The following is a 22,173-nucleotide window of genomic DNA, read 5'->3' on the forward strand; positions in this document are numbered from 1 at the left end:
CACCTGAACCCCTTCAGTTCCTGCATGGGGTGGGTGGAGGAGCAGCGACCCAGGCAGTCCTTTAGCTGGTTGAGGCATCAGCCCTGGGTATCTGAGGATTAGTGGCTGAAGATGCACACCTGGGTGCTCAGCTGCCCTTTCCTGTGGGACCCTGCTGTCCCTCCACCCCCTCCCCCCACCCAGCTCCCCAGCAAGGCAATCACTGTAGCCCCCTCCTGGCTTCCTCAGACTGCTGCTGTGATTTGAATAACTAAGCAGGCTGTTGGGTGTCCGGAGGCAAATGATTTGCCTGGCAAAGGGACCCTACTACTGGGGGAAGGCTCTCAACACCCCAGTGTTCCCTCGCCCCCTAGAACTGCCTGGGCTCCTGTCTGCCTCTTGCTTGATCCTCTCTGGGGGTCCTAGTACTTGTTTGTCCCTTGAGGCTTTAAGATGCCCTCTGGAGCCTGGCCGAGAGGGAGAAAGGATGGCCCGAGGAGAGGAAACTGGATCCCACCCAGTCAGGTGCCTGGCCCTGTCCTGAAATTTGCATGGAGAGAATGAATTCCTCCCCCTCCCTTCCCACCGGCACAGTCCCGCTGAGGCTGAGGTCTGACAGCAGGTGCAGGTAGTCCTCCTTAGTGTTGAAGTCATCGCACCATCCGTGAGGTGATGCCCCGTGCCTTCTTGGTCAGGAGTCGGCGTCCGCAGCCCCCCAACTGGGGCCATCTGCCTGACCAGCTCCGGGGAGACGCCTATGTCCCAGGTGGGCCCTCCCCCACTGCGCCTGGAAGTGAGGGGCAGGGGAGACAAAGCATCACCCTCTGGCTTCTCTCCTCAGACTGCAGCAGCCTTGGGGGCTCACCGGCACCCCAATCTTCTGGCTACAGGGACTCTTGGGTGGCGGTGAGTCTGCAGTTGGCCCACAAGTCCCTGCTCAATTTCAGTCCTACCCCCTCTTAGCCTCAAAGGATACTGACTGCCCCTTTCTCCCCCAACCCATCTGTACATGCCTCCAGCTCAGGACCTTTGTTTCTGCTGGGGTGACTTCCCCTTCTTAGCCGCAAGTTTGCTTTTAGGCCTCACCCCAAGCGCCGTTTCCCCAGGGTGGGCATCCCCAGGGGTGTGGCCTGTCCAACCAACCTCAGTTGTCTGTGAATGCGGAACACGGATACCCCAGAGCTGACCTACAAATTCACTGTGGACTTCCTATTGTGTGGGAGTCTGTGCCTCTAACCCCTGTTGTTCAAGGGTCAACTGTACTAAGCAAGGTGAGGGTGGGTCGGGTGGTGGTGAAGGACTGCTGTTACTTGTATGCCCAAGTAACAGCCTCTGACCTCCCCAGACCTGGAGTCCTGGTTCTGGCACTCCTTAAATATATGTTTTCGGAGAAACAGAGAAGGCAGGGTCCACCTGGAGTAGCTAATACCTCCGGTATTCCTCCTCCAGCCCCCGCAGGGCACGCTGGCCACTCCTCCCAGAGGCCCTGGGACTCTGTGCTGCCCACTCTGTCCCAAGGCTTTCCCGCTGCAGCGCATGCTGACCCGGCACCTCAAGTGCCACAGCCCCGCTCGCCGCCACGTGTGTCGTTGCTGCGGCAAAGGCTTTCACGATGCTTTCGACCTCAAGCGCCACATGAGGACTCACACCGGTGAGCAGCGGCAGGACAGGGAGGGTCTGCGGGCCCTGGGTGGAGAGGGAATGAAAAGGAGAGGTGCCCGGGACATAGAGTTTCCACTGTTTGTCATGTGGGGTGGAGGAGACTCAGCCACCAGGAGGCTTGAGTGAAGACAGTAGGATTCAGATACCAGATTGAAGGGTGCCACAGAGAGCCTCCCTCTCTCACCGAAGGGAAAGGAACCTCCTGGTGAGAAGGGTGGGGACACAGGAATCTTTGCCCATTCTACATGAGTTGGAAGTAACATGGTGGGCCCAAGGCAGAGGAGTCTGGCGAGCTTGGAGTGGGAACAGGGGAATGCCAGTGAAGGGCAAAATAGGGTGATTTGGTCTGGAGGCCACTGCTGTGTCTGTGCTCCACCCCTCACTCAACTGCACAGGGATCCGGCCCTTCCGCTGCGGAGCTTGCGGAAAAGCATTTACACAGCGCTGCTCGCTGGAAGCGCATCTTGCCAAGGTGCATGGGCAGCCAGCCAGCTATGCTTATCGGGAGCGGCGAGAGAAGCTGCATGTATGTGAAGACTGCGGCTTCACCAGCGCCAGGCCCGAAGCCTACGCACAGCACCGGGCCTTGCACCGCGCCTCCTGAGACTGTGCTCCCTGAGTACTACCCGTGAGGCAAATAAACAGAGGAAATGCATCCACAAAACACTGTATTTATTACAAGTCAGGGAGAGGGTTCACTCAGTCCAACGGTGTCCACAGTGTGGAGCAGTGCACACGTAGTACAGGCGCATGGCATCCTGCCAGAAAAGATGCTCCATTAGGTGGGTACAAGAAGCCTCCATCCAGCAAAGCCTCACCCCCAAACGACAGACATGATGGCTGGTCAAGGGAGGCAAGGTTCCCCCCAGTACCAGTATCCCCGCCCGCGGGAACGACCAGGCTTGGGATACCAAGGAGGCTTTCATTGTGCCACTCACCTCAGCCCGGGCACTGTGCGACTGGAAGAACACCGCCTCCTTGTGGCCGCACCTGGGGGGACAATCACTCAGCCCTTCCCGCCCGCCCAGGCGCGCTCCCTTCCCAGGACCAGCAGCGAACTCAGCTCACTTTTGGCACGGGTGGTCCTCGGTACGTGGCAACGTGGGGTCCTGGGACACGTCAGCGATGATCTGGGTCAGTTCGCTGAGGGAATGGAGGATAATTATGCTCAGACCAGGGCCCCAAGACCAACCACCAAGTCCCCCCGACCTGGTCCCACCAACTCACTCTACTTCGTGTGTGATTTTGTTAACGTAGATGCAGCTGTTATCAGCTTCCTGTTGGTAATCACAGTTCCGGCACTGCAAGAGAGTGGCGGGAAGGGGGTCTCAGAGACCGCTGATGAGGCAGAAAAGGAACGCGGGGTCTCCTCCTGTGGGGATGGCGTCTCCGAGTTGGGATAACGGGGTGTGTGGAGCCATGTCGGGGGCCGAAAGGACGGAAAAGGTGGGTTCACTCGGGGGAGGGTTATGGGGCGAGCCCCGGATGGCTGGGGGAAGAACAGGGAGTAGGGGTCACGTGGGGTCGGGCGCCGCCACCCCGGAACCCGCGGACCCGAGCGGGGACACCCGGGCGCCCCGCGGGGTCGCGCTCACCGCGTAGAGCAGAATGCGGTTCTCCTTGTCCTCCTTGGGGTAAAGCATGTTGTTACTGTGGGGAGGAGGGACGAGACATCAATCTGGGGGCCTCTACTTGCTCCCCCATCACACTTGCTTCCCCATCCTCACCATTCCTGGCAGAATCGAATACCCACGAAGCCCGGCTCGTAGGTGCCGTCGGGTTCCATGGCGACGCGCAGCGCGGCGAGCCCGCGGCTAGAGCTCCGCCCCGCGACGGGTCGCGGGAAGGGTCAGCCCTCGTCGCTTCGCCAAAAGAGGGCGGAGCCGCGCGCACGTTCCGGCTCCCGAGGGCTTTGTGCTGGGCTGTCCGCGCTGAGCCTTGATTACGTCCATCTTGATATCCTAGAACAGCTGTTTCCAATTTTGGGGTCTTGCTCCCCCAGCTTATAGGACAGTCTACGATTGTAAATACGATGCACCACGTAGGCCGCAAAACGCGGAGCAAAAATGGGAGAAGCCATTGCTCTCCGCGAACTGGAGGCCAGTGCACATGCGCGAGTTCACAGCTCGCAGACGGCGATAACTTGCCAGTCCTTCCTCTCGGCTTCATCCTTCGCCCGCCCCGGCCGTTTCCCGAGCGGCTATTGGAGGAACTGTGCTTCGGGGCCGCCCTCTCAGGATTGGCCGGACCTACCAGAGAGCCCTCTTCCTGACGGTGGATGGGAGGCGGCAGCGATTGGCGGAACCCCCTTGTAGGAGAGCGCGGATTGGCCAGATCCGAGCAGGGGGCGGGACTGGTATCCCAGAAGCAGCGGCGGCGGCGGCTGCGGAGCCGGTGTGAGGCGGCTGACTGGGCGCCTGCCGGTCCCGGCAGGGCGCGGCGAGATGGAGGTGACAGGGCTGTCGGCGCCCACCGTGACCATTTTCATCAGCAGCTCTCTCAACAGCTTCCGCTCCGAGAAGCGGTACAATCGCAGCCTCACAATAGCTGAATTCAAGGTGTGGCCGTGGGGGCGGGATCCGGAGGGGCGGGGCACAGGAGAAAGAGGGGCTTCCCGCATGCAGGGGTGGGGGGTGGCGAGGTGTCGGAGATAGGGGCCGGGGCCTGGGGGGGCGGGGCCCGAAGGACCTGAGGGGCCAAAGGATCGGGGCGGGGCCAGGGAAAATCAAGGTTCCAGAGGGCGGAGACCAGAGCAAGGGGGCGGGGGCTGAGGGGGTCGGGCCCAAGATAACCAGGGGGGTCCTACCAGCTGGTCCCTTGGAGGAGCCGCATGGGGTGAAGGTTATTGATACAAGGGACAGGGTCTCGGGTGAGGGCTGGGCCACGGGCCGCCTTCCCCTCACCACCCTGTCGCCCACCCCTGCAGTGCAAACTGGAGCTGGTGGTGGGCAGCCCTGCGTCTTGCATGGAGCTGGAGCTGTATGGCGTTGACGACAAGTTCTACAGCAAGCTGGATCAGGAGGATGCGCTGTTGGGCTCGTACCCAGTAGACGACGGCTGCCGCATCCACGTGAGACCTCCCTCCCTGGGATTCTTCTTCCCCCATTCTTTTATTTATTCAACACACGCTGGTTGTACCGTGCTCTGTGTGATAACTGTGTGATAGACCCTGCCCTCATGGAGCCCCCAGTCCAGCATGGAGACAGCCAGCCAGAATGGGCTAGACTGGGTCAGGGAAAGCCCAGACATCTGGGGGTGCCATAAGAGGTGCCTGACTCCACGCAGGGAATATCAGGAAGGGCTTCCTAGAGGAAGAGATGTCTGAGCTGGGACCTGAGAATGAGGAAAGGGCAACCTAGAAGAGATGCGAGCAGCGTGCCAGGTGCTGGGAACAGTGTACAGAGGCCTCGAGCAAGAGGCTGGTCAGAGCGGGGATGAGGTTTCATTGTTGGAGAAGCTGGAGATACATGTCATCCCCTCCTTCCTCATCTCCCCCTGCTCCTTAGACATCACAGCATCCCAGGTGAGCGCCACCACAGGGCCTTTGCATGAGCTATGCCCTGTGCCTGTGCCTGAATGGTAGTTGTTTTTTTTTTTTAAGATTTTTATTTATTTATGCATGTAAGAACTGGGGTGTGGGCTAGAGGTGTGGAGGTGAGAGGATTCACCAGAGACAGAGTGGGAAATGAAACAGGCAGACTGACTGAAATACACTGCTGAGGGGAGCAGCGAGCGAAACAGGAGAGGTCTGCTGTGCCATGTGAGTCAGTTCCCTGGCCGGGGATCGAACTCATGCCACAGTAGCTGACAATAGCTTGATAGCACTGAGACCTAACCTCTTGCACTACCAGGGAGGCCCTGAATTGTTATTTTTATATACGCATGTGACACTTCTTCCTCTAGTCTTTACTTAAAGGTCGCCTAACAAGTGTGAGACTTCATTAACCTCAGTATAAAATTTAAGCTTTCTGGGACCTCCCTGGTGGCACAAGGGGACCTCCCTCGGATGCAACCTATGAAGCTGTCCACAGCCACTGCAGCACGAGTTTGATCCCTGGCCAGGGAGCTACCCACATGGCGAAGCAGACCTCTCCTGACTCACCCGCTGCTCCCCTCAGCAGTGTATTTCAGTCAATCTGCCTGTTCTGCTCCCTACTCTGTCTCTGGTGAATCCTCGCGCCCTCCTCCCTGCACCTCTGGCCTGTACTCCAGTTCTTGTATGCACAAATACATAAATCTTTAAAAAAAAAAAAATTTAAGCTTTCTCCCTTTTCCACTTTATTTGCCCTGTGCGTGGAACAATACCTGGCACAGAGAGGGATACTTAATGAATCATTGTTGAATGATGGGTGACTCCATAAAATAAAATTAGGAGGACGGCATCATTCATCCTGTTTCACAGAAAATTTAGCTTCAGGATGGAATTTAATTTCTTGAGAACGCACTGTAGCTAGAATTTTTACCTCAGTCTACATGATTCCAGAAGTCAGTGTGCCTGGAGAGCTGGTTTTTGTCTTTTTTTAAAGCCTCTTTCATTTTTCAGTAAGTGCTCATTGATCATCTGTGTTACGCCGGAGGTATAGCTATGAGCCACATCTGAGCAGGTGTTTTAGCTCTGTCCAGTATGAGAGGGGGATGTTACTAAATATTCACAGGAACAAATAGGAAAGGTCAGTGAGATGAGGGTCATGCAGATGGAGGCATGGGAAAGCCTATACTGGGGAACCTGTCCCATCAGTGAAGTCTGGGAGGACTTCCTGGAGGAGGAGCTACCATAGGAGAGATCTGAAAAATAGGAAGAGTTAGCTGAAAAATGGAAAGGGGGCTGTTCCAGGTAGCAGACACAGCATGTGCAGAACTATGAGGTGGCAGCAAACACAGTGGGTACAAGAGACTGAGGAATGGCCACACCTGATGTGGAGGGAAGTGGGAGCTGAAGGAGGACTCTGTGCTAAGAAGGCACTGGTATGACTGAGGTATTCACACACTCCCTCTGACTATGTGTGGGGAACAGCCTGGGGAGGAAAGGAGAAGTAGGGAGCTCAGGGAGGTGGCTGCGTCCCTAATCCAGATAAGATGGTGGAACCTGAACCATTGTGGGAACAGTCAGAAGTATGCTGACCCTAGCACTGAGACTTTGGGGTGACCCGGGCAGTATCTTAGCCTAGGGATACTGGTAGGTCAGCCCTGGGGGTGGCACCCTCAAACAGGAGGGTTTCACACATGGGTTCTGGTATAGACAGGCCTCCGATAACTGAGAACCTTCAAGGAAGGTTTCCCAGAGGTGGAGCCTCTGGGAAAAATTTGTAATTTTTCTAATATCCTTTTTTTGTGTTTATAAATATCATTCAAAATATCAAAATAACAGCAACCTCAAACTTAGAAAACTCCCTAATAAAGACAGTAGTTCTTTGTGATCCTTGAACAGAGATAAAGGCCATTTCTATGTGGCCCTGCTAGCCAGGTGGCTCGAGCCAAACACCTCAGAGTCTTCACCTGATCCCTCACTCCCCTTCGCGCCCACTCCCCTCTGTCCCCAAACCCAAGGGCTCCACCCACAAACTATGTAGAATCTAAACTTCTCCTCCTCCATCTCCCCCGCCCTGTATCAGTCCATCCTCACCCTCCTGGACATCACAGCAGCTCCCTCCCAGTCTCCCTGCTCCCATCCCCTCCCCCACTGCTCACACCTCACATGTAGCAGAGGGAGCCAGTGAACCCCTAATTCTGAGCCCTCCTGGCTCAGAGCCCTCTCCCTACCACATCTCATTTTGGATAAAAACCAAAGTCCACACTCACATGTTGTGTTTCCCACTCCCCTGGCTCACTCCACTACAGCCACCCCCAATTCTCTGCTGTTCTACAGTTCTACATCCAGGACTTGGTGCCTGTGTTCCTTTCCTCCTCCTCCGGGAAGCCTTCCCGACTGCCCTCTCTGTGTGTTTCCTGCATAGACCCATGTCATCATCTGGTGTTAAACACATAACCGGCACTTGTTTATGGCCAAACCCCCAGTGGAATGAGCGTTCCTTGAGAGCTGGGGCTGATCTGTTTTTGTAGGGCCCTGAGCATCCAGCACAGGGCCCACAGGGTGCCTTGGAGTTGCTCAGCATGCGATGAGTGACTGACTGGTGGAGGTGGTACAAGAAGACATGGTTGGGGTCGGCTGAGGAGGGTCCCGGAGGTGTGGAGAAAATAGGTTCTCTGGCCAGCGGACTAGTGGGCAAGGCCTGAGCTCTGCCTTCCGTACTGGTGACTTGGGCCGTCAGCGATGTGGGTACCATCACGTGGGGGTCATTCCACCGCAGATGCAGCCTCTGGGGCTTGTATGGGGTGGGGTAGAGGAGATGGCCAAGGTAGACACCTGTTCTCAGCCTTCCAGGGATGTATTTTTTCCTAGATGGGAGAGATTTATGGAGCATTTCGGTGCGTGACCAGACTTTGGTCCCTACTCACCCCCCTCCTGTGACTGCAGGTCATCGATCACAGTGGTGCCCGCCTAGGAGAGTATGAGGACGTGTCCAAGGTAGAGAAATATGAGGTCTCACAAGAAGCCTATGACCAGAGGCAAGGTATGGGGCGCGGAGGGGCGCAGGGGAGCACAGGGATGGATGGGGGGCATTTGGGGGCCAGAGAGAGTATATGCAGGTGGGCCTAGATATTGGGGAGACAGACAGGATGTCAGGGATATTGATGGGAGATGGCCATGGCATAAAAGGGCGTGGGGGCATGGGGCAGGAATTGAGAGTAGATGGGGAAAGGGGTGTTCAATGGGGGCTGGGAGAAATGAGAGGATGTGGGACCTGAGAAAATGGAGAGAGATCAGGGGTGTGTGTGTGGAGAGGCACAGTGGGGCAGGTGGGGTGTGAGGGGAGCGTTTGGCAGAATATGTGGAGTAGACAGGGCAGTGGGGGGGATCCGTGAAGCCACATGGGGACAGATCAAAATGTGTGACGGGGAAATCAAGGTTTTAAAGGCTGAAAAAATAAAATAAAATAAAATAAAATAAAGGCTGGATGGAGGCCTTGAGACATGGGACACAGGGCTCAGGTAGAAGCTGGGGGCAGGCATCTTCCTGTTATTTCTGGGTGGTGGGGAGGCCCCAGAGGTGCTGTCGAGAAGTCAGGGTTTGGGGGCCCCTCGGACACCCAGAACAGGAGTTTTCCTCTGAATGTTGCCTCTGCCTGGGTGAAAGATGATCTCATTAGACCAGTGACCCCACCCCGAAGACCATGTCTGATCCCATCCCTCACCCCACAGACTCGGTCCGCTCCTTCCTGAAGCGCAGCAAGCTAGGCCGGTACAACGAAGCGGAGCGGGCACAGCGGGAGGCCGAGGCCGCCCAGCGCCTGAGTGAGGAGAAGACCCAGGCTGGTGCCATCCCCGTGGGCAGCCGCTGTGAGGTGCAGGTGCTCGGGCAGCCCCCTCGCCGGGGCACTGTCATGTATGTAGGTATGTGGCCCACCGAGGCCTTGTCCTCAGGGAGATCCCAGCCCAGTAGGGGAGACAGACCCAGCAGTGAGTGGGAGTGTTCACAGCAGGGAAGTGGGAAGCAGGCAAACCGATCCGGGTTATGATGGGAGAATCAGAGGCTAGAGGTGAAAGCAGGGAGGGCCGAGGTCAGAGGTGTGATGGGGAAGATGTCGCAGGAATGATTAGGCCTGTGATGGGGAAGCACAGGCCAGAATCATCAGGGCAGGGATGAGGGACGCTGTGCTCGTCCTTGAGAGTAATCCAGGAGGGCTTCCTGGTGGAAGGACTATCTGAAGGAAAGGGAGCAGTGAGCCAGGTGAAAGGAGTGGGAGAGAACAGTGTTCCAACCGGAAGAGCAGTAAGTGCCAAGGCTTGTCCAAGCGGGAGGTTGAGCGCGTGGGCAGGACTGGACCCTGTAGTTCCGTGGGGACATGGGAGAGAGTGTGGCTTTTTTCAATAACAGCTTTACTGAGATCTAATCTGTATGCTGTTCCACCCAACCCATCCACTTAAAGTGTACAATTCACTGGTTTTTAGTGCGTGCACAGAATGGTGCAGCTATCACCACCATTTCAGAACCTTTTCATCATTCCAAAAAGACACCCTGTAACCATTAGCAACCACTCTCTATTTCTGAAACCCCAACTCCCCAGGCCTAGGTTCCCAGGCCTAGGCAGCCACCAGTCCATGTTCTGTCTGGATTTGCCTATTCTGGATGTTTGGCCTGCTACCATCTGTGGTCACTGGTGATAGGCTTCTTTAACTTACCATGATGTTTCAGGGGTTACCCATGTTGTAGCATGTCAGTACATCACTTCTTTTTCTTGCCAAAAAGACATCGCTTTGTACAGATACACAGTACCATGCTCTATTTTTTTTTACAGATTTATTTTTGCATACAAGAGCAGAGGTACAGGCCAGAGGCCAGTAGGGTGAGAGGATTCACCAGAGACAGAGCGGGGAGCATAACAGACAGAGGGACCAAAAGCACTGAGGGGAGCAGCAGGTGAGACAGGAGAGGTCTGCCGTGCCATGTGGGAATCTCCCTGGCCGGCCAGGAATCGCACCTGCACTGCAGAGGCTGCGGACAGCTCCACAGCATTGCACTCAACCCGCTGTGCCACCGGGGAGACCCCAGACTATTCTTTTCATATCAAATTGTCCCTTGTTACTCTTGTCAAAAAATCCTTTGACCCGGGCCTCTCCTGGTGGCGCAGTGGTTGAGCCCTGGACTGCGAAGCTGCCCGCAGCCTCTGCAGCGCCGGTTTGATCCCCGGCCACCGGCGAGGGTCCCACAGACCTCTCCTGCCGCCCGCTGCTCCCCTCAGCAGTGTACTTCGGTCCTTCTGCCTGCTCTGCTCCCCGCTCTGGCTCTGGTGAATTCTCTCACCCTCCCGTGCTTCTGACTGTACCCAGTGCTTGCATAAATAAATAAACAAATGTTAAAAAAAAAAAAAAAAAACCTTTGACCAGAAACTGTGGCTTTTATGCTACGTGGGATGAGCAGCCTTTGAAGAATTTGGGGCAAGGCAGCGTGCTATTTCCCTTACATTTTAACCAAGAACCCCCCCAGCTGAGACTGCTGAGTGAACAGGGGTTGGGGGTAGGAGCATGGAGATCAGTGAAGGGGGCTGCTGTGTTAGTCTGGGCAACTGGTGGCACTGGTCCTGGGTGGTGACACCAGCTTTACACTCGATGGGCAGGCACACACCTGGGGCGAGCAGCTTCTTGAGGTTTCATTGGGATTTCTCCCCTGGACAGGACTCACAGATTTCAAGCCTGGCTACTGGATTGGTGTGCGCTACGATGAACCGCTAGGGAAAAACGACGGCAGGTAGCAAGTATTCCAGCGTGGGTGTCTGTGCGTGTGTCTGTGCGTGCAGTGTGTGCATCTGCATATAAGTGCATGACCGAGCCTGCCCACAGCTGCCCCAGGGGTGGAGCTGTGGGGGGGGCCCCCTGGTCACCGCCGCCCCTGTCATGTCCTACAGTGTGAATGGGAAACGCTACTTCGAGTGCCAGGCCAAGTACGGTGCCTTCGTCAAGCCATCAGTTGTGACGGTGGGGGACTTCCCGGAGGAGGACTATGGGCTGGATGAGATGTGACACCCACCCAGGGAAGGGTATCCCCGGCTCCAGCTCCCGACTCGCCCACTTATCGCCCCGCCCGATGTGCCATGGCCCTTTTGCCCTGTTTTTATTTTATTCACCTTTCCCTTGACATTTAAGACTCGCACATTAAATTTATTGGAAAATGCTTGGAAGACTTGGTGATTACAGGAGGAGGAGGGAGTGACTGGGCAGGGGAGGGTGAGAGAGAGGGCTAGGCAAAGTCGAGGGGTCAGGCTGAGGCTTTACCCCGCAGCTGGAAGCTGGAGGCCGGGTCCACTCTTCTTTAAACTTTATTAGTTTGTAGGTTCTGCAGCTCTAACAGGGAAGCTCACAATAGAGGTGATTTAAACAAGACGGAAGTTCAGTTGTCTCGTAGGTAAAGTCTCCTGTTATCACAAGAGCTAAGGTGGTGACTCCGCCATGTCTGAGGCCAGTCTGCAGTCCGTGTATCTGCTGCTCTCCTGCCGCCTCATGCTTCCTCCCTCAACTGCTCCAGGCACTAGGAAGAAGGGAAGGGGATGGGATACCCCTTAAATGTGTTCCTGTATCCTTGACCAGAATTTTGCCCCTGCAAAGGAAGCTGGGAAATGTAATTTTTATTCTGGGTAGTCATCTTCCTAGCCAAATATCAGAAGTGCCTGTACTACCTACAGAAGCTGAGGAAAAGGCATATTGAGGTTCAGCAAGTCATTCTACCTCAGTCCTTGTGGATGAGCCACCCCCCATGCCCCCATTAATACGTTACTAGTCTGGAGATGTGGCATGATGCCCGTGCCTGCTGGGTAGACAAGCTCACTCTGCTTGTGTCTCTACAGGCAGTAAAACGGCATGCCGTACTTGTTAGCTACTTGGAGAATTCCCAGGAAGTGACAATTTGGGGGATGCTGCTTAATTGTTGCAATTACTTAATTACAACTCCTGGAGAAAGTTGGCAGCGCTGGGAGCTACCTCAGCAGGCAGACAAGGTTGGAGTACCTAAGAGCTGAGGGGTCCCATGAGGGCACTGCTCACCTCTGCACACAGCCTGACAGCGTGCTTCAGTGCCCACAGTACTGGCACACACAGCACACACCTGGACTCACACACCAGCACACACTCTGACACGAGAGGCCGTGTGCAGAAACGCAGATTCCCAGGCCTCCCCTGGTGGTGCAGCGGTTGAGCGCTGGGCTGCGAGGCTGCCCGCAGCCTCTGCAGCACCGGTTCGTTCCCTGGCCGCCGGCGAGGGTCCCACAAAAAAAAAAAGAAAGAAAGAAATGCAGATTCCCACAGGGCAGCCACCATACACACGGGACACCCTCAAAAATGAACATCAAGCACTGCCAGCACTACCAGAGATACACGCAAATCAATGTCAATCTATAAAAAGTTACAGAGAATAAAAATCTGGTTACTTCTGCAAAGGGCTCCAAGTCTCAGGCTCCTTCCACGTCTGGGGTTGTCAGAGTGAGGACCATTAGAGGGGGTATCCCCAACTTCCCAACAACCAGGATGTGCCAGCCTAAGTTCAGCCAGAGGCCAGCAACATTAGCTCAGCTGATAGATCAGCACCGAAGACTTGAAGATCGGCACCTTGATGTGCTGAGGCCAAAGGCTGGGGGCTGGAAGACGATCATCTGGTCCCCTGGACATGCTGTTCACCCCAAACCACAACCTCTGAGCTCCAAGCCAAGGTCACAGTCACTGCTTGAGGATCTGGCAAACTGCAGTGGGAGATCTAAACTCAAGAGGTGTTTTATTTTTTGTTGTTGTTTTTAAATGATTTTGAGAGTCCACAAAGTTATTTTTTAAAGATTTATTTATTCATGCACACGAGAACTGGGGTACAGGCCAGAGGTTGGGGGGGTGAGAGGACCCACCAGAGACAGAGTGGGAAATAGAACAGGCAGACTGACTGAAATACACTGCTGAGGGGAGCAGCGGGCAAGTCAGGAGAGGTCTGCTGTGCCATGTGGCTCACCTCCCTGGCTGGGGATCGAACTTATGCTGCGGTGGCTGCAGATTGCTTCATAGTGCTGATGCTTAATCCCTTACGCCACCAGGGAGGCCCTTCAAGGTGTGCTTTAATGCATTCCAGCCATCAATGCAGAAGCAGCAGTCCCTATGAGAACATGGGGAAACACTGAAACTTCTTATGACAATGGAAGAAACCATGCTGGTAAGGAATTTCTAAACAGGGGGCCTATACCTGCCCCCGTGAAAGTCAGCCACAAACAGGGATTAGACACTTCATGGAAGACCTGGCGTTTACGCCTTAATGCTATAAGGAGACCCAGAAAGGAGGGGGACAGTCATGGGTCACTGTTAATAATAACAGCTGCTATAACAAGTCCTCCCCCAACACACACATGCACACGCACACACACACAGTCCAGAGTTGGGGTTGTGGTTGATTGGCAGCAACCTGAATGTGATGCCATGAATTTAACTCCTGAGACCAAAGTGAGCAAACCTTGCTTGACTTCATAAATCCTTATGTCACTGCAGATGGGACAGGGAATGTGCAGCATTCCCCACATTTTTGGGAATCCCTTCCCTCTACTATATGTCACACCTGATGTTGCGGGACAGCCCTTGCTTGGGAGTTGAAGACAGATAATTACCAAACATTGCTCTCCTTTTAAGATGAGTATTTCTTTATGAATAAGGTTGCTGGCACTGAGGGAGGGTGAACAAAATCACTAGATGTGCCAGGTGGGGAGGGAAAGGGTGGTGGTGGGGACATTTGAATAGGAGTTGCCTAAACAAAAGCAGCGGACTTTGTAGGCCTTTGGTGATTCTTGCTGACTTGAAACTTGAGCCCTGTGCTAGACACAAACTAAATACATTTGTCCTGGAGCAAGCCAAATCACTAAAGTTGATTCTTGTACCAATCGTGGGATAATTCAATAGGTGCAGAGAGGTGGTATAATCTTAGTAAAGAGGAACACACTGAGGGCCTGGCCTCCCGGATGGCGCAGCAGGTTGGGCGCAGCGCTGTGCCCACAGCCTCTGCAGCGCAGGTTCGATTCCCGGCCTGCCAGGGAGAGTCCCACATGGTGTGGCAGACCTCTCCTGTCTCACCCTCTGCTCCCCTCAGCAGTGTATTTCGGTCCTTCTGTAACAGGGTGGTCCCAGGAAAGGGGGAGGTTCCCTGCCCCACCCAAGGGAGGGTGGAGCTGAGCAGGAAGAGGAGAAGCTGCAGAAGAGACTGAGGGAGGAAGGAAGCAGGATGGAGCCAGGAGACCTGGAGGAGGCGCATGGAGCCTAGAGACGTGAAGAAACTGCACTTGTCTTTTGGTCGTAGACTGGGTGACACAGATGTGGGTGAGACCCATGGGGAGGTGACCATGGCAGCTTTTATCTTGATGCTGATTTTGCTCTTTTCCTTCCGGGCTTGTCTGGTTGTTTCTGACCCTTTTCTGTGGGTCCCCACAGGAAGATGCTTTAGACTTGTGGCAGGCTTTGGGGCCTTGTTCTGGGCCAATCCCATATGGATGGACTTTTACCCACGAGGGGACGGGTAACTTTGGGTGCTTCATTTAGAAACTAGACTCTTGGCCTTACCTGTATTGTTTCCTAGTTTTATTAAAGTTCCTTCCCAGTAAAGTCTCATATGTTTTGTGTTGATGCGGCGGATGGCAGAACCCATTTAGAATAGGCAGGTTTGCGGGGCTTGGGCTACCCCTCTCCCTGTCCTATAACACTTCTGCCTGTTCTGCTCCCTGCTCTGTCTCTGGTGAATTCTCTTCACCCCCCTGTACTCCAGTGCTTGTATAAATCAATCTTAAAAAAAAAAAAAAAAAACCCACACTGAAACCAGACCGCCTAAATTAAAACTCCAGCTCTGGCAGTCCCCAGTGGGGTGACTGAGCAAGAATTCCCTCCCTCTGGGATTAACTTCCTTAGGGGCCAACAATAGTACGGGCTCCAAATGATCGTTTCGTGTATTAAATGAACTAACACGTGTAAAGCGCTTAAGTCCGCGCCAGGCACACAGCTAAATATTTAGGATTAGCTGTAAGTATAATGACTATATGCCGCCAACACTACTATACCCGCTTCATTTAATCCTCACAGCGGGTCCTGTCCCCGATTTCTTCGTTTTTTTCTCCCCCCACCGCACCTTTCCTGGCCCACGACTGGGGTCACCCTCCAGAAACACTTCCCAGGGGTTCCAGGGCCACACTAACCTTCCAACCTTCTCAAATGCGGGCACTAACCTCTCATCCGCCACGTGGGGGCAGCAGCGCTCCGCGCACTACCCGGCGCGCGGCGCATTGTGGGGCGCGTAGTCTCGCTGGCGCGTTAGGCGGTGGCCTCAGCCTGGCAGGCGAACTGCATCTCCCAGAAAGCCACGCGACACGCCACCGGAAATCGCGGAGTAAGGGAATTTGCAGGGCCCCACCCCGAGGGCGATGCTGCGCAGGCGCGAGCGGCCTGTTTTAAAAAAAAACAAAAAAAAAAAACGGGCCGAAGTTGTACCCCGGGGAGCGGATCTGAGCTCCCGGCTGGCGCGCGGCAGCTGCCTCTCAGGCCGCGCGGCAGACTCCAGGCGACCCCGCTTTGTAGCCCAGAGCTGGGGGCCCTGCTTTGCTGCTCTCCTTTCCTCCGTGACAAGGGATCACCCCACCCAGCCACTGGCTAGTCTGGCGCTCGCATTTGAAAGGAAAAAGTAACATTTCCCCCCTCTTTATCTCTTCTCTCCTTAACGGTCAAACCTTTCCCCTTCCCTTAATGTATTAGGAGAATCTATAATTAGAATAGTATAAGAATCTCCCAAGTACGGATCACCCGGTTTCAGTAACTGTCAACAGATGCCAAATGGGGTTTCCTTTAGTCAGCCCCGCCCCCATTTTTTTAAAAGCAAATCTCAGGCTACACGACATTGAATCCAGAACTGCTTCTATATGCGTTTTTTAAAAGATTTATTTATTCATGCATACAAGAACTGGGGTACAGGCCAGAGATGCGGGGGATGAGAGGATTCACCAGAGACAGAGTGGGGAACAGAACAGGCAGACTGACTGAAGTACACTGAGGAGGGGAGCAGCGGGCGCGACAGGAGAGGTCTGCTGCACCGTGTGCATTTCTCTCCGACTGGCCGGGGATCGAGGCTGCTGACAGCTTCACAGTGCTGTGCCCAGTTCCCTGAGCCACCAGAGAAGCCCTATATGCATTTTTAAAAGATAAGTTGTTTCCATCACACCTAGAAAAATTGCAAGAGTTGTTTTAAAATGTAAGATAATATTGTTTGAAGTTGTTAGATGTTGGTTTTGTTAGCAGCGGTGGATACTTAGTGCACCTGTATTCTGTAGTTGTCTCAATATTATCTAAATGTCAGCAAGTTAAAATAGCCATTTTATTTCCTGCATGGTTGTAGATCAGGAATTTGGGAAGGAGTGACTTGGATTCTTTCATATGTCTGAGTCAGAAGTTGGCTAGGACTTGAGTCATCTCAAGCCGTAAGTGGAGAGTTGTCCATAGTGACTCAGCAACATGGCTGAAGTGACACTGACTGTTGGCTGGGAGCTCAGGGAACACTAACTAGAAAATCTGGGGGCCTCCCTGGTGGCATAAGGAGTTAAGATGCAGCCTATGAGGCTGCCCGCAGCCACTGCAGCACGAGTTCTATCCCCGGCCAAGGAGCTGCCCACATGGCACAGCAGACCTCTCCTGGCTAGCCTGCTGCTCCCCTCAGCAGTATATTTCAGTCAATCAGCCTGTTCTGCTCCCCACTCTGTCTCTGGTGAATCCTCTCACCCCCCAACAACTCTGGCCTGTACCCCAGTTCTTGTACACATAAATAAATAAATTTTAAAAAAAAAGAAAGAAAATCTCCACACACTTGTGCAACCACCAAAGCTCATACCCTACTGACTGAGTTTTTGTTCTGATGAGGAAATCTAAATTGTATAAATGATCCCCCAAAGGATGATGACCATGAAGATAATAGCTAAGAGTAATTAACCATTATCCCTGTCCCACGCAACCATGGGCTAGGTGATGCTGGGGACATGGTGGTCCCAAAAAGTACCATGACCCCCATCCATAAGGTCTCCAATCCAGTTCATGAGGTAAACATCACCAAATACTAATGACTCATTTGTTACCAGTTTCCTGGGGGAAGTTTTGGGAGTCCTGGGAGACTGTAATAGGGCAACCTGCTTTTGTTTGTCAAAGGGGAGATCAAGAAACATTTCATTGATGAGTCAGCATGGCCTGTGCAAAATTTTTGGCTAAGCATTATTTCTGGGTATGTCTGTGAGGGTGTTTCTGGAGGAAATCAGTATTTGACTGAATAAAACACATTGTCTTCCTTAATGTGGGAGGCATCCTCCAATCCTCTGAGTGATCAAATAGAACAAAAAGTAATTTCTACGTTGCCTGGCCGCCCAGCTGGAACACTGGTTTTCTCCAGTCGGTGACTTACTCCATGGGCTCCCCTGGTTCTTTTTTTTTTTTTTTAAAATTTATGTATTTAGGGCCTCCCGGGTGGTGCAGCGGTTGAGCGCTGGGTTGCGAAGCTGCCCGCAGCCTCTGCAGCACTGGTTCCATTCCTGGCTGCTGGCGAGGGTCCCACATAGTGTACAGACCTCCTGCCACGCCCTCTGTTCCCCTCAGCAATGTGTTTCATCTGTCTGCCTGTTCTGCTCCCCACTCTGCCTCTGGTGAATTCTCTCACCCTCCTGTGCTTCTGACTACCCAGTGCTTGTATAAATAAATAAATAAACAAATAAACAAATAAATAAATAAATCTTTAAAAAAAAGATTTATGTATTTATGCATACAAGAACTGGGGTACAGGCCAGAGGTACAGAGGGTGAGAGGATTCACCAGAGTCAAAGTGGGGAACAGAACATGCAGACTGACTGAAATACACTGCTGAGGGGAGCAGCGGGTGAGACAGGAGAGGTCTGCTGCGCCATGTGGGTAGCCCCCTGGCCAGGGATCAAACTCGTGCTACAGTGGCTGTGGATAACTTCATAAGGTGGTCTTAACCCCTTGCGTCACCAGGGATGCCCCACCCCATCCCTTGGTTCTTATGCCCTCACGTTTGAGCCAGGACTTTGCTTTTCCTGGACCCCAGCTTGCAGCTACCAGACTGTGGGTCTTCATATTCACATGAGCCAATTTCTCATAATAAGTCTCTTTCTCTATATATATCCTGTTGGTTCTTTTTCTCTGGAAAACCTTAATGCAACATTGAAGGGAGAGCAGCGGAGGGACAGTAATATGGATCAGTCCTCACAGAACTATTCTATGTCAACTATTGGTCTTTGGCATGCTCCCAGGCAAGTGACTCCTCCTGTCTGAATCTCCCCTGCCTGTCCTGTGAGTCCCTTTCTCAGGCTGTAAGAGCCCTTTTAGAGCATGCTAGCAAAGCAGTTACCTTAATTTGGTCCCATTTGGTGAGTTTATTAAATGGTGGCATTATAGTATTAACATCGCCAAGGCAGCAAATTGCAAGGATTAAGTGTGAGCTATAAAACCAGCCATCCTGGATTCAGATCTTCATTCAGGCACTTACTAGCTGTGTGTAGTCAGACCAGCTGGTTTCCTCTTGGACATAACTGCTAGGGGCAGCCCCAGTGGCGTGGCAGGCTGAGCACAGTGCTGTGGGGCTGTGCACAGCCTCTGCAGCGCAGGTTCTATTCCCAGCCGGGCAGGGAGAAACCCACATGGCGCGGCAGACCTCTCCTGTCACGCCTGTTCCCCTCAGCAGTGTCTTCGGTCTGTCTGCCTGTTCTGCATCCTGCTCTGTCTCTGGTGAATCCTCTCAACCTACTGCGCCTCTGGCCTATACCCCAGTTCTTGTATAAAAATAAACCTTAAAATAATAACCGCTAGAGGAAGCCTTCAGAAATGGTTAGATTATATTGTGGTAACAAAGGAACCATAGATCTTAGTGGACTAACACCTCAAGTTATTTCATATTCACAGAAACAGGCAGATGGTCTCCATGCCATGATCCAGTGACTGTCTTCATGTGGCACCCCTCCAATCCCCCTCCCCCGTTGCTAAGGGAGAGGATGTGAGCATGTAGCATCCAGCACGGGTTTTTATTTATTTATTTATTTATTTTTTTTTTTTTTAAAGGGAAGCTATCTTTTTTTTTTTTTTTTTTGTATTTTATTTATTTATTTATTCATTCATTTATACAAGCACTGGGTACAGTCAGAAGCGCGGGAGGGTGAGAGAATTCACCAGAGCCAGAGCAGGGGGCAGAGCAGGCAGAAGGACCGAAGTACACTGCTGAGGGGAGCAGCGGGCGGCAGGAGAGGTCTGCGCACCATGTGGGACCCTCCTCCGGAGGCCCGGGAGCAGCCGGGGATCGAACCGGCGCTGCAGAGGCTGCGGGCGGCTTCGCAACCCAGCGCTCAACCGCTGCGCCACCGGGGAGGCCCAGCAGCACGGGTTTTTAAATGCTACTACTGGCAATGATGCTCCCAGCATGCGCATTTTATTTATTTATTTATTTATGCATAGAAGAACTGGGGTACAGGACAGAGGTGGGGGGGAGGTGAGGGGATTCACCAGCAACAGAGAGGGGAACAGAACAGATTGACTGAAATACACTGCTGAGGGGAGCAGTGGGTGAGACAGGAGAGGTCTGCTTTGCCATGTGGGTAGCTCCTTGGAGGGCTGGGGATTCAACTCGTGCTGCAGTGGCTACAGACAGCTTCATAGGTTGCATCTTAACCCCTTGCACCACCAGGGAGGTGTTATTAACCTAATGATAGCATTTTAAGCCAGATCTTGACTCTGGCAATGGGAAGTTCCCCTATGGCCTGGGTGACATAGAGGAGACCAAGGCCTAAGACTTGGAGCTGGCCAGAGTTAAGAGGTCAGGGAGAAAATGTGACAATAGTTGACAACATAATTGTAACTGGGAGTGAAAGAAGTTAGTTACAAATTAACTGCAAGCCTCACCTAGTCTCAGTTGGGGTGTAGATGAGAGGGCTTCCTAGAGGAGGTGAGTCCTGAGCTGACACCCAAGGCCTCACTGTTACAAAACCAGGAAGAAAAAAAAAAAAAAAAAGAAGTGTTGCAGGTAGAAATGAACCCCAAAAAAAGGGCAGCCAACAGAAGCTGCTCAGCCTAGCAGGAAAGGGTGTGGTGAGATAGGAATCCAGGTTAGTCATTGTCAAAGGTTTCGGCATCAGCCATGCCCAGGTTCAAACCTAGTCCTGCCACCCTCTGTGACCTCAGCCAAGTGATCCTACCTTCAGGGCCTCCATTTTCTCTCCTGTTAGTTCCTGCCTCATAGACCAGGCTGGTGTCCCAGTTGCCTTGGCCTGGCCCAGCCGGTGCTCAGAAAGCATGACTGTGACTGCGGGTTTATCTTTTGCGAGCTATTTACATTTATCACTTAAATTCTTGCTAGGTGCCTTGTAATGGGTGAGGCTGGGGGAAGGCGGGAGTAGGGAGCCCTTGTTTCCATTGCACAGATTAGAAAATCGTTGCTTGGAGATTCCAGGTCTCTTTTGGAGCCGCACAGCTGGGGCAGCGCCAGGACTCAAACACAGGCTTAGCCGCCCTCCAGGGGAGCGAGGCTGAGGACCAACTCGCCACTGTCTGGGACCTGATTCAGCCCCCTCCGAGGAGCCCTGGAAAATTACTGGGTCCGCATAGGTTAGAGGCTGGACCCAGAGAGCAAGGAAAAATCCTCCAAAGGGGACTTCAATCGTCTTTCCCCTTCAGTTTCTTGGGCCCCCACCCCGCCCACCATCTGATCTTGGAAACCCAGATTCTGAGCGCGGCCTGGACTCTTCTGTGTTCGGCCCCCGTTTAGAGATTGGAAGAAAAGCAGACACTCTGGCCCGTCCAGGAGAACCATCCTGGTGAAGCTGACCCGAGAAAAGTTCTCCCCTCCAGTGTGGGCCCGCGGCAGGGCCAGAAAGCGAGTCCAGAAAGCGAGTCCAGCTGTGCCCTGGAGCGCAGATCCCGGCGCTCGCCTCCGCACTGCGGGCCCGGCGACACCCGGGCTTTCCCCACGCCGGGCAGGGCCAGGGTGGGGGCCGAGGGCTGAGCCTCTTCGGGGGCACCGAGGCCGCCTCCCTGGCCCGGCCTCGAGGAGAAATGTCACCCTCAGGGGCACCCCCGGGCGCGGCGACCCCACCCCCAGCTGCCCTCGCCCGCGCAGAAGGCGGGGAGGCCTCAGGCCTGGCCGCCCCGAGCGCGGCGGGAATGCGGGGTGCAGGACTCGCACCCCGAGGAGGGCGCGGCGCTAGGACCGCGCGGGCGCCGGCGGCCCCGCCCTGAGCCCGACCCCGCCCTGCGGAGCCGGACGCGCCGGAGCCGGGAGCAGCGGACGCGGACGGCAGGGAGGCGCAGCCCGGGTCTGTACCCCGACACCCCGCAGTCCCGCCCCGCGGCCCCAGGCCCGGGAGACCCCGAAGCCCGGGCCGCGCCCCCCCCGACTCGGGATCCTGGACCCCAGCCCCGGGCGCCCCGTTATCCCGCCGCGGAGACGCCGCCCTCCGCCGTGGAGATGGGCCTGGGTCGGGGGCGCCCCCGCACCCCCCGGAGGGGCTCTGGCCGCAGCCTGGCCCGCGCTCCCGACCCCGGGGGCCCCGTTATCCCGGCCCGGGGCGCGCAGCCAGGGCTGCACCCCGGCCCCGCGCGGCCGCCGACCCCCGCCCGGCCCCCAGCGCCGCCTGGGCCAGCGCCCCCGCGGCGCCCCAGGGCTCCCGGCCCCGCCGCCGCGCGCGCTTGCTGGGGGGGCGCGGGCCTGCGGGGGGGCGCGGACCTGCGGGGGGGCGGGCCTGCTGGGGGGCGCGGGCCTGCGGGGGGGCGCGGGCCTGCTGGGGGGCGCGGGCCTGCGGGGGGCGCGGGCCTGCGGGGGGGCGCGGGCCTGCTGGGGGGCGCGGGCCTGCGGGGGGCGCGGGCCTGCTGGGGGGGCGCGGGCCTGCGGGGGGCGCGGGCCTGCGGGGGGGCGGCCGCCTGACCCCGCCGTCCCCGCAG

At 54.9% G+C, this 22,173-nt stretch overlaps 3 protein-coding genes across 6 annotated transcripts; 2 read left to right on the plus strand and 1 right to left on the minus strand.

The window, feature by feature from the left end:
• The first annotated feature begins 651 nt into the window (after positions 1 to 651).
• Positions 652 to 2,290, plus strand: OVOL3 (ovo like zinc finger 3). 2 transcript variants are annotated; one of them, XM_054697126.1, is made up of 4 exons: positions 652 to 745; positions 821 to 885; positions 1,429 to 1,630; positions 2,037 to 2,290. In XM_054697126.1, exons 1-4 carry the CDS (start codon positions 652 to 654, stop codon positions 2,243 to 2,245), a joined length of 570 nt encoding a protein of 189 aa, XP_054553101.1. In that variant the 3' UTR covers positions 2,246 to 2,290. The 2 variants fall into 2 exon arrangements, with proteins under 2 accessions (XP_054553101.1, XP_037373899.1); XM_037518002.1 differs by having other exon boundaries at positions 652 to 885.
• Positions 2,276 to 3,933, minus strand: POLR2I (RNA polymerase II subunit I). Its single transcript, XM_037518018.2, has 6 exons — positions 3,369 to 3,933; positions 3,237 to 3,291; positions 2,869 to 2,942; positions 2,710 to 2,784; positions 2,580 to 2,631; positions 2,276 to 2,399 (listed from the first exon to the last, which is right to left on the minus strand). Exons 1-6 carry the CDS (start codon positions 3,425 to 3,427, stop codon positions 2,337 to 2,339), a joined length of 378 nt encoding a protein of 125 aa, XP_037373915.1. The 5' UTR covers positions 3,428 to 3,933; the 3' UTR covers positions 2,276 to 2,336.
• Positions 3,934 to 4,018: 85 nt separating this feature from the next.
• Positions 4,019 to 11,404, plus strand: TBCB (tubulin folding cofactor B). Of its 3 annotated transcripts, none has more exons than XM_037518004.2 (6): positions 4,019 to 4,199; positions 4,568 to 4,711; positions 8,117 to 8,213; positions 8,902 to 9,093; positions 10,876 to 10,948; positions 11,106 to 11,404. In XM_037518004.2, the coding sequence occupies exons 1-6, from the start codon at positions 4,086 to 4,088 to the stop codon at positions 11,218 to 11,220; spliced, it is 735 nt and encodes a 244-aa protein (XP_037373901.1). In that variant the 5' UTR covers positions 4,019 to 4,085; the 3' UTR covers positions 11,221 to 11,404. The 3 variants fall into 3 exon arrangements, with proteins under 3 accessions (XP_037373901.1, XP_037373900.1, XP_054553110.1); XM_037518003.2 differs by lacking the exon at positions 4,019 to 4,199 and adding an exon at positions 4,349 to 4,371; XM_054697135.1 differs by lacking the exon at positions 4,019 to 4,199 and adding an exon at positions 4,461 to 4,482.
• The last annotated feature ends 10,769 nt before the right edge of the window (positions 11,405 to 22,173 follow it).

Source organism: Talpa occidentalis, unplaced genomic scaffold (assembly GCF_014898055.3).
Source record: "Talpa occidentalis isolate TD23 unplaced genomic scaffold, MPIMG_talOcc4v2.1 talOcc4.17, whole genome shotgun sequence".
Lineage (NCBI taxonomy): Eukaryota > Metazoa > Chordata > Mammalia > Eulipotyphla > Talpidae > Talpa > Talpa occidentalis.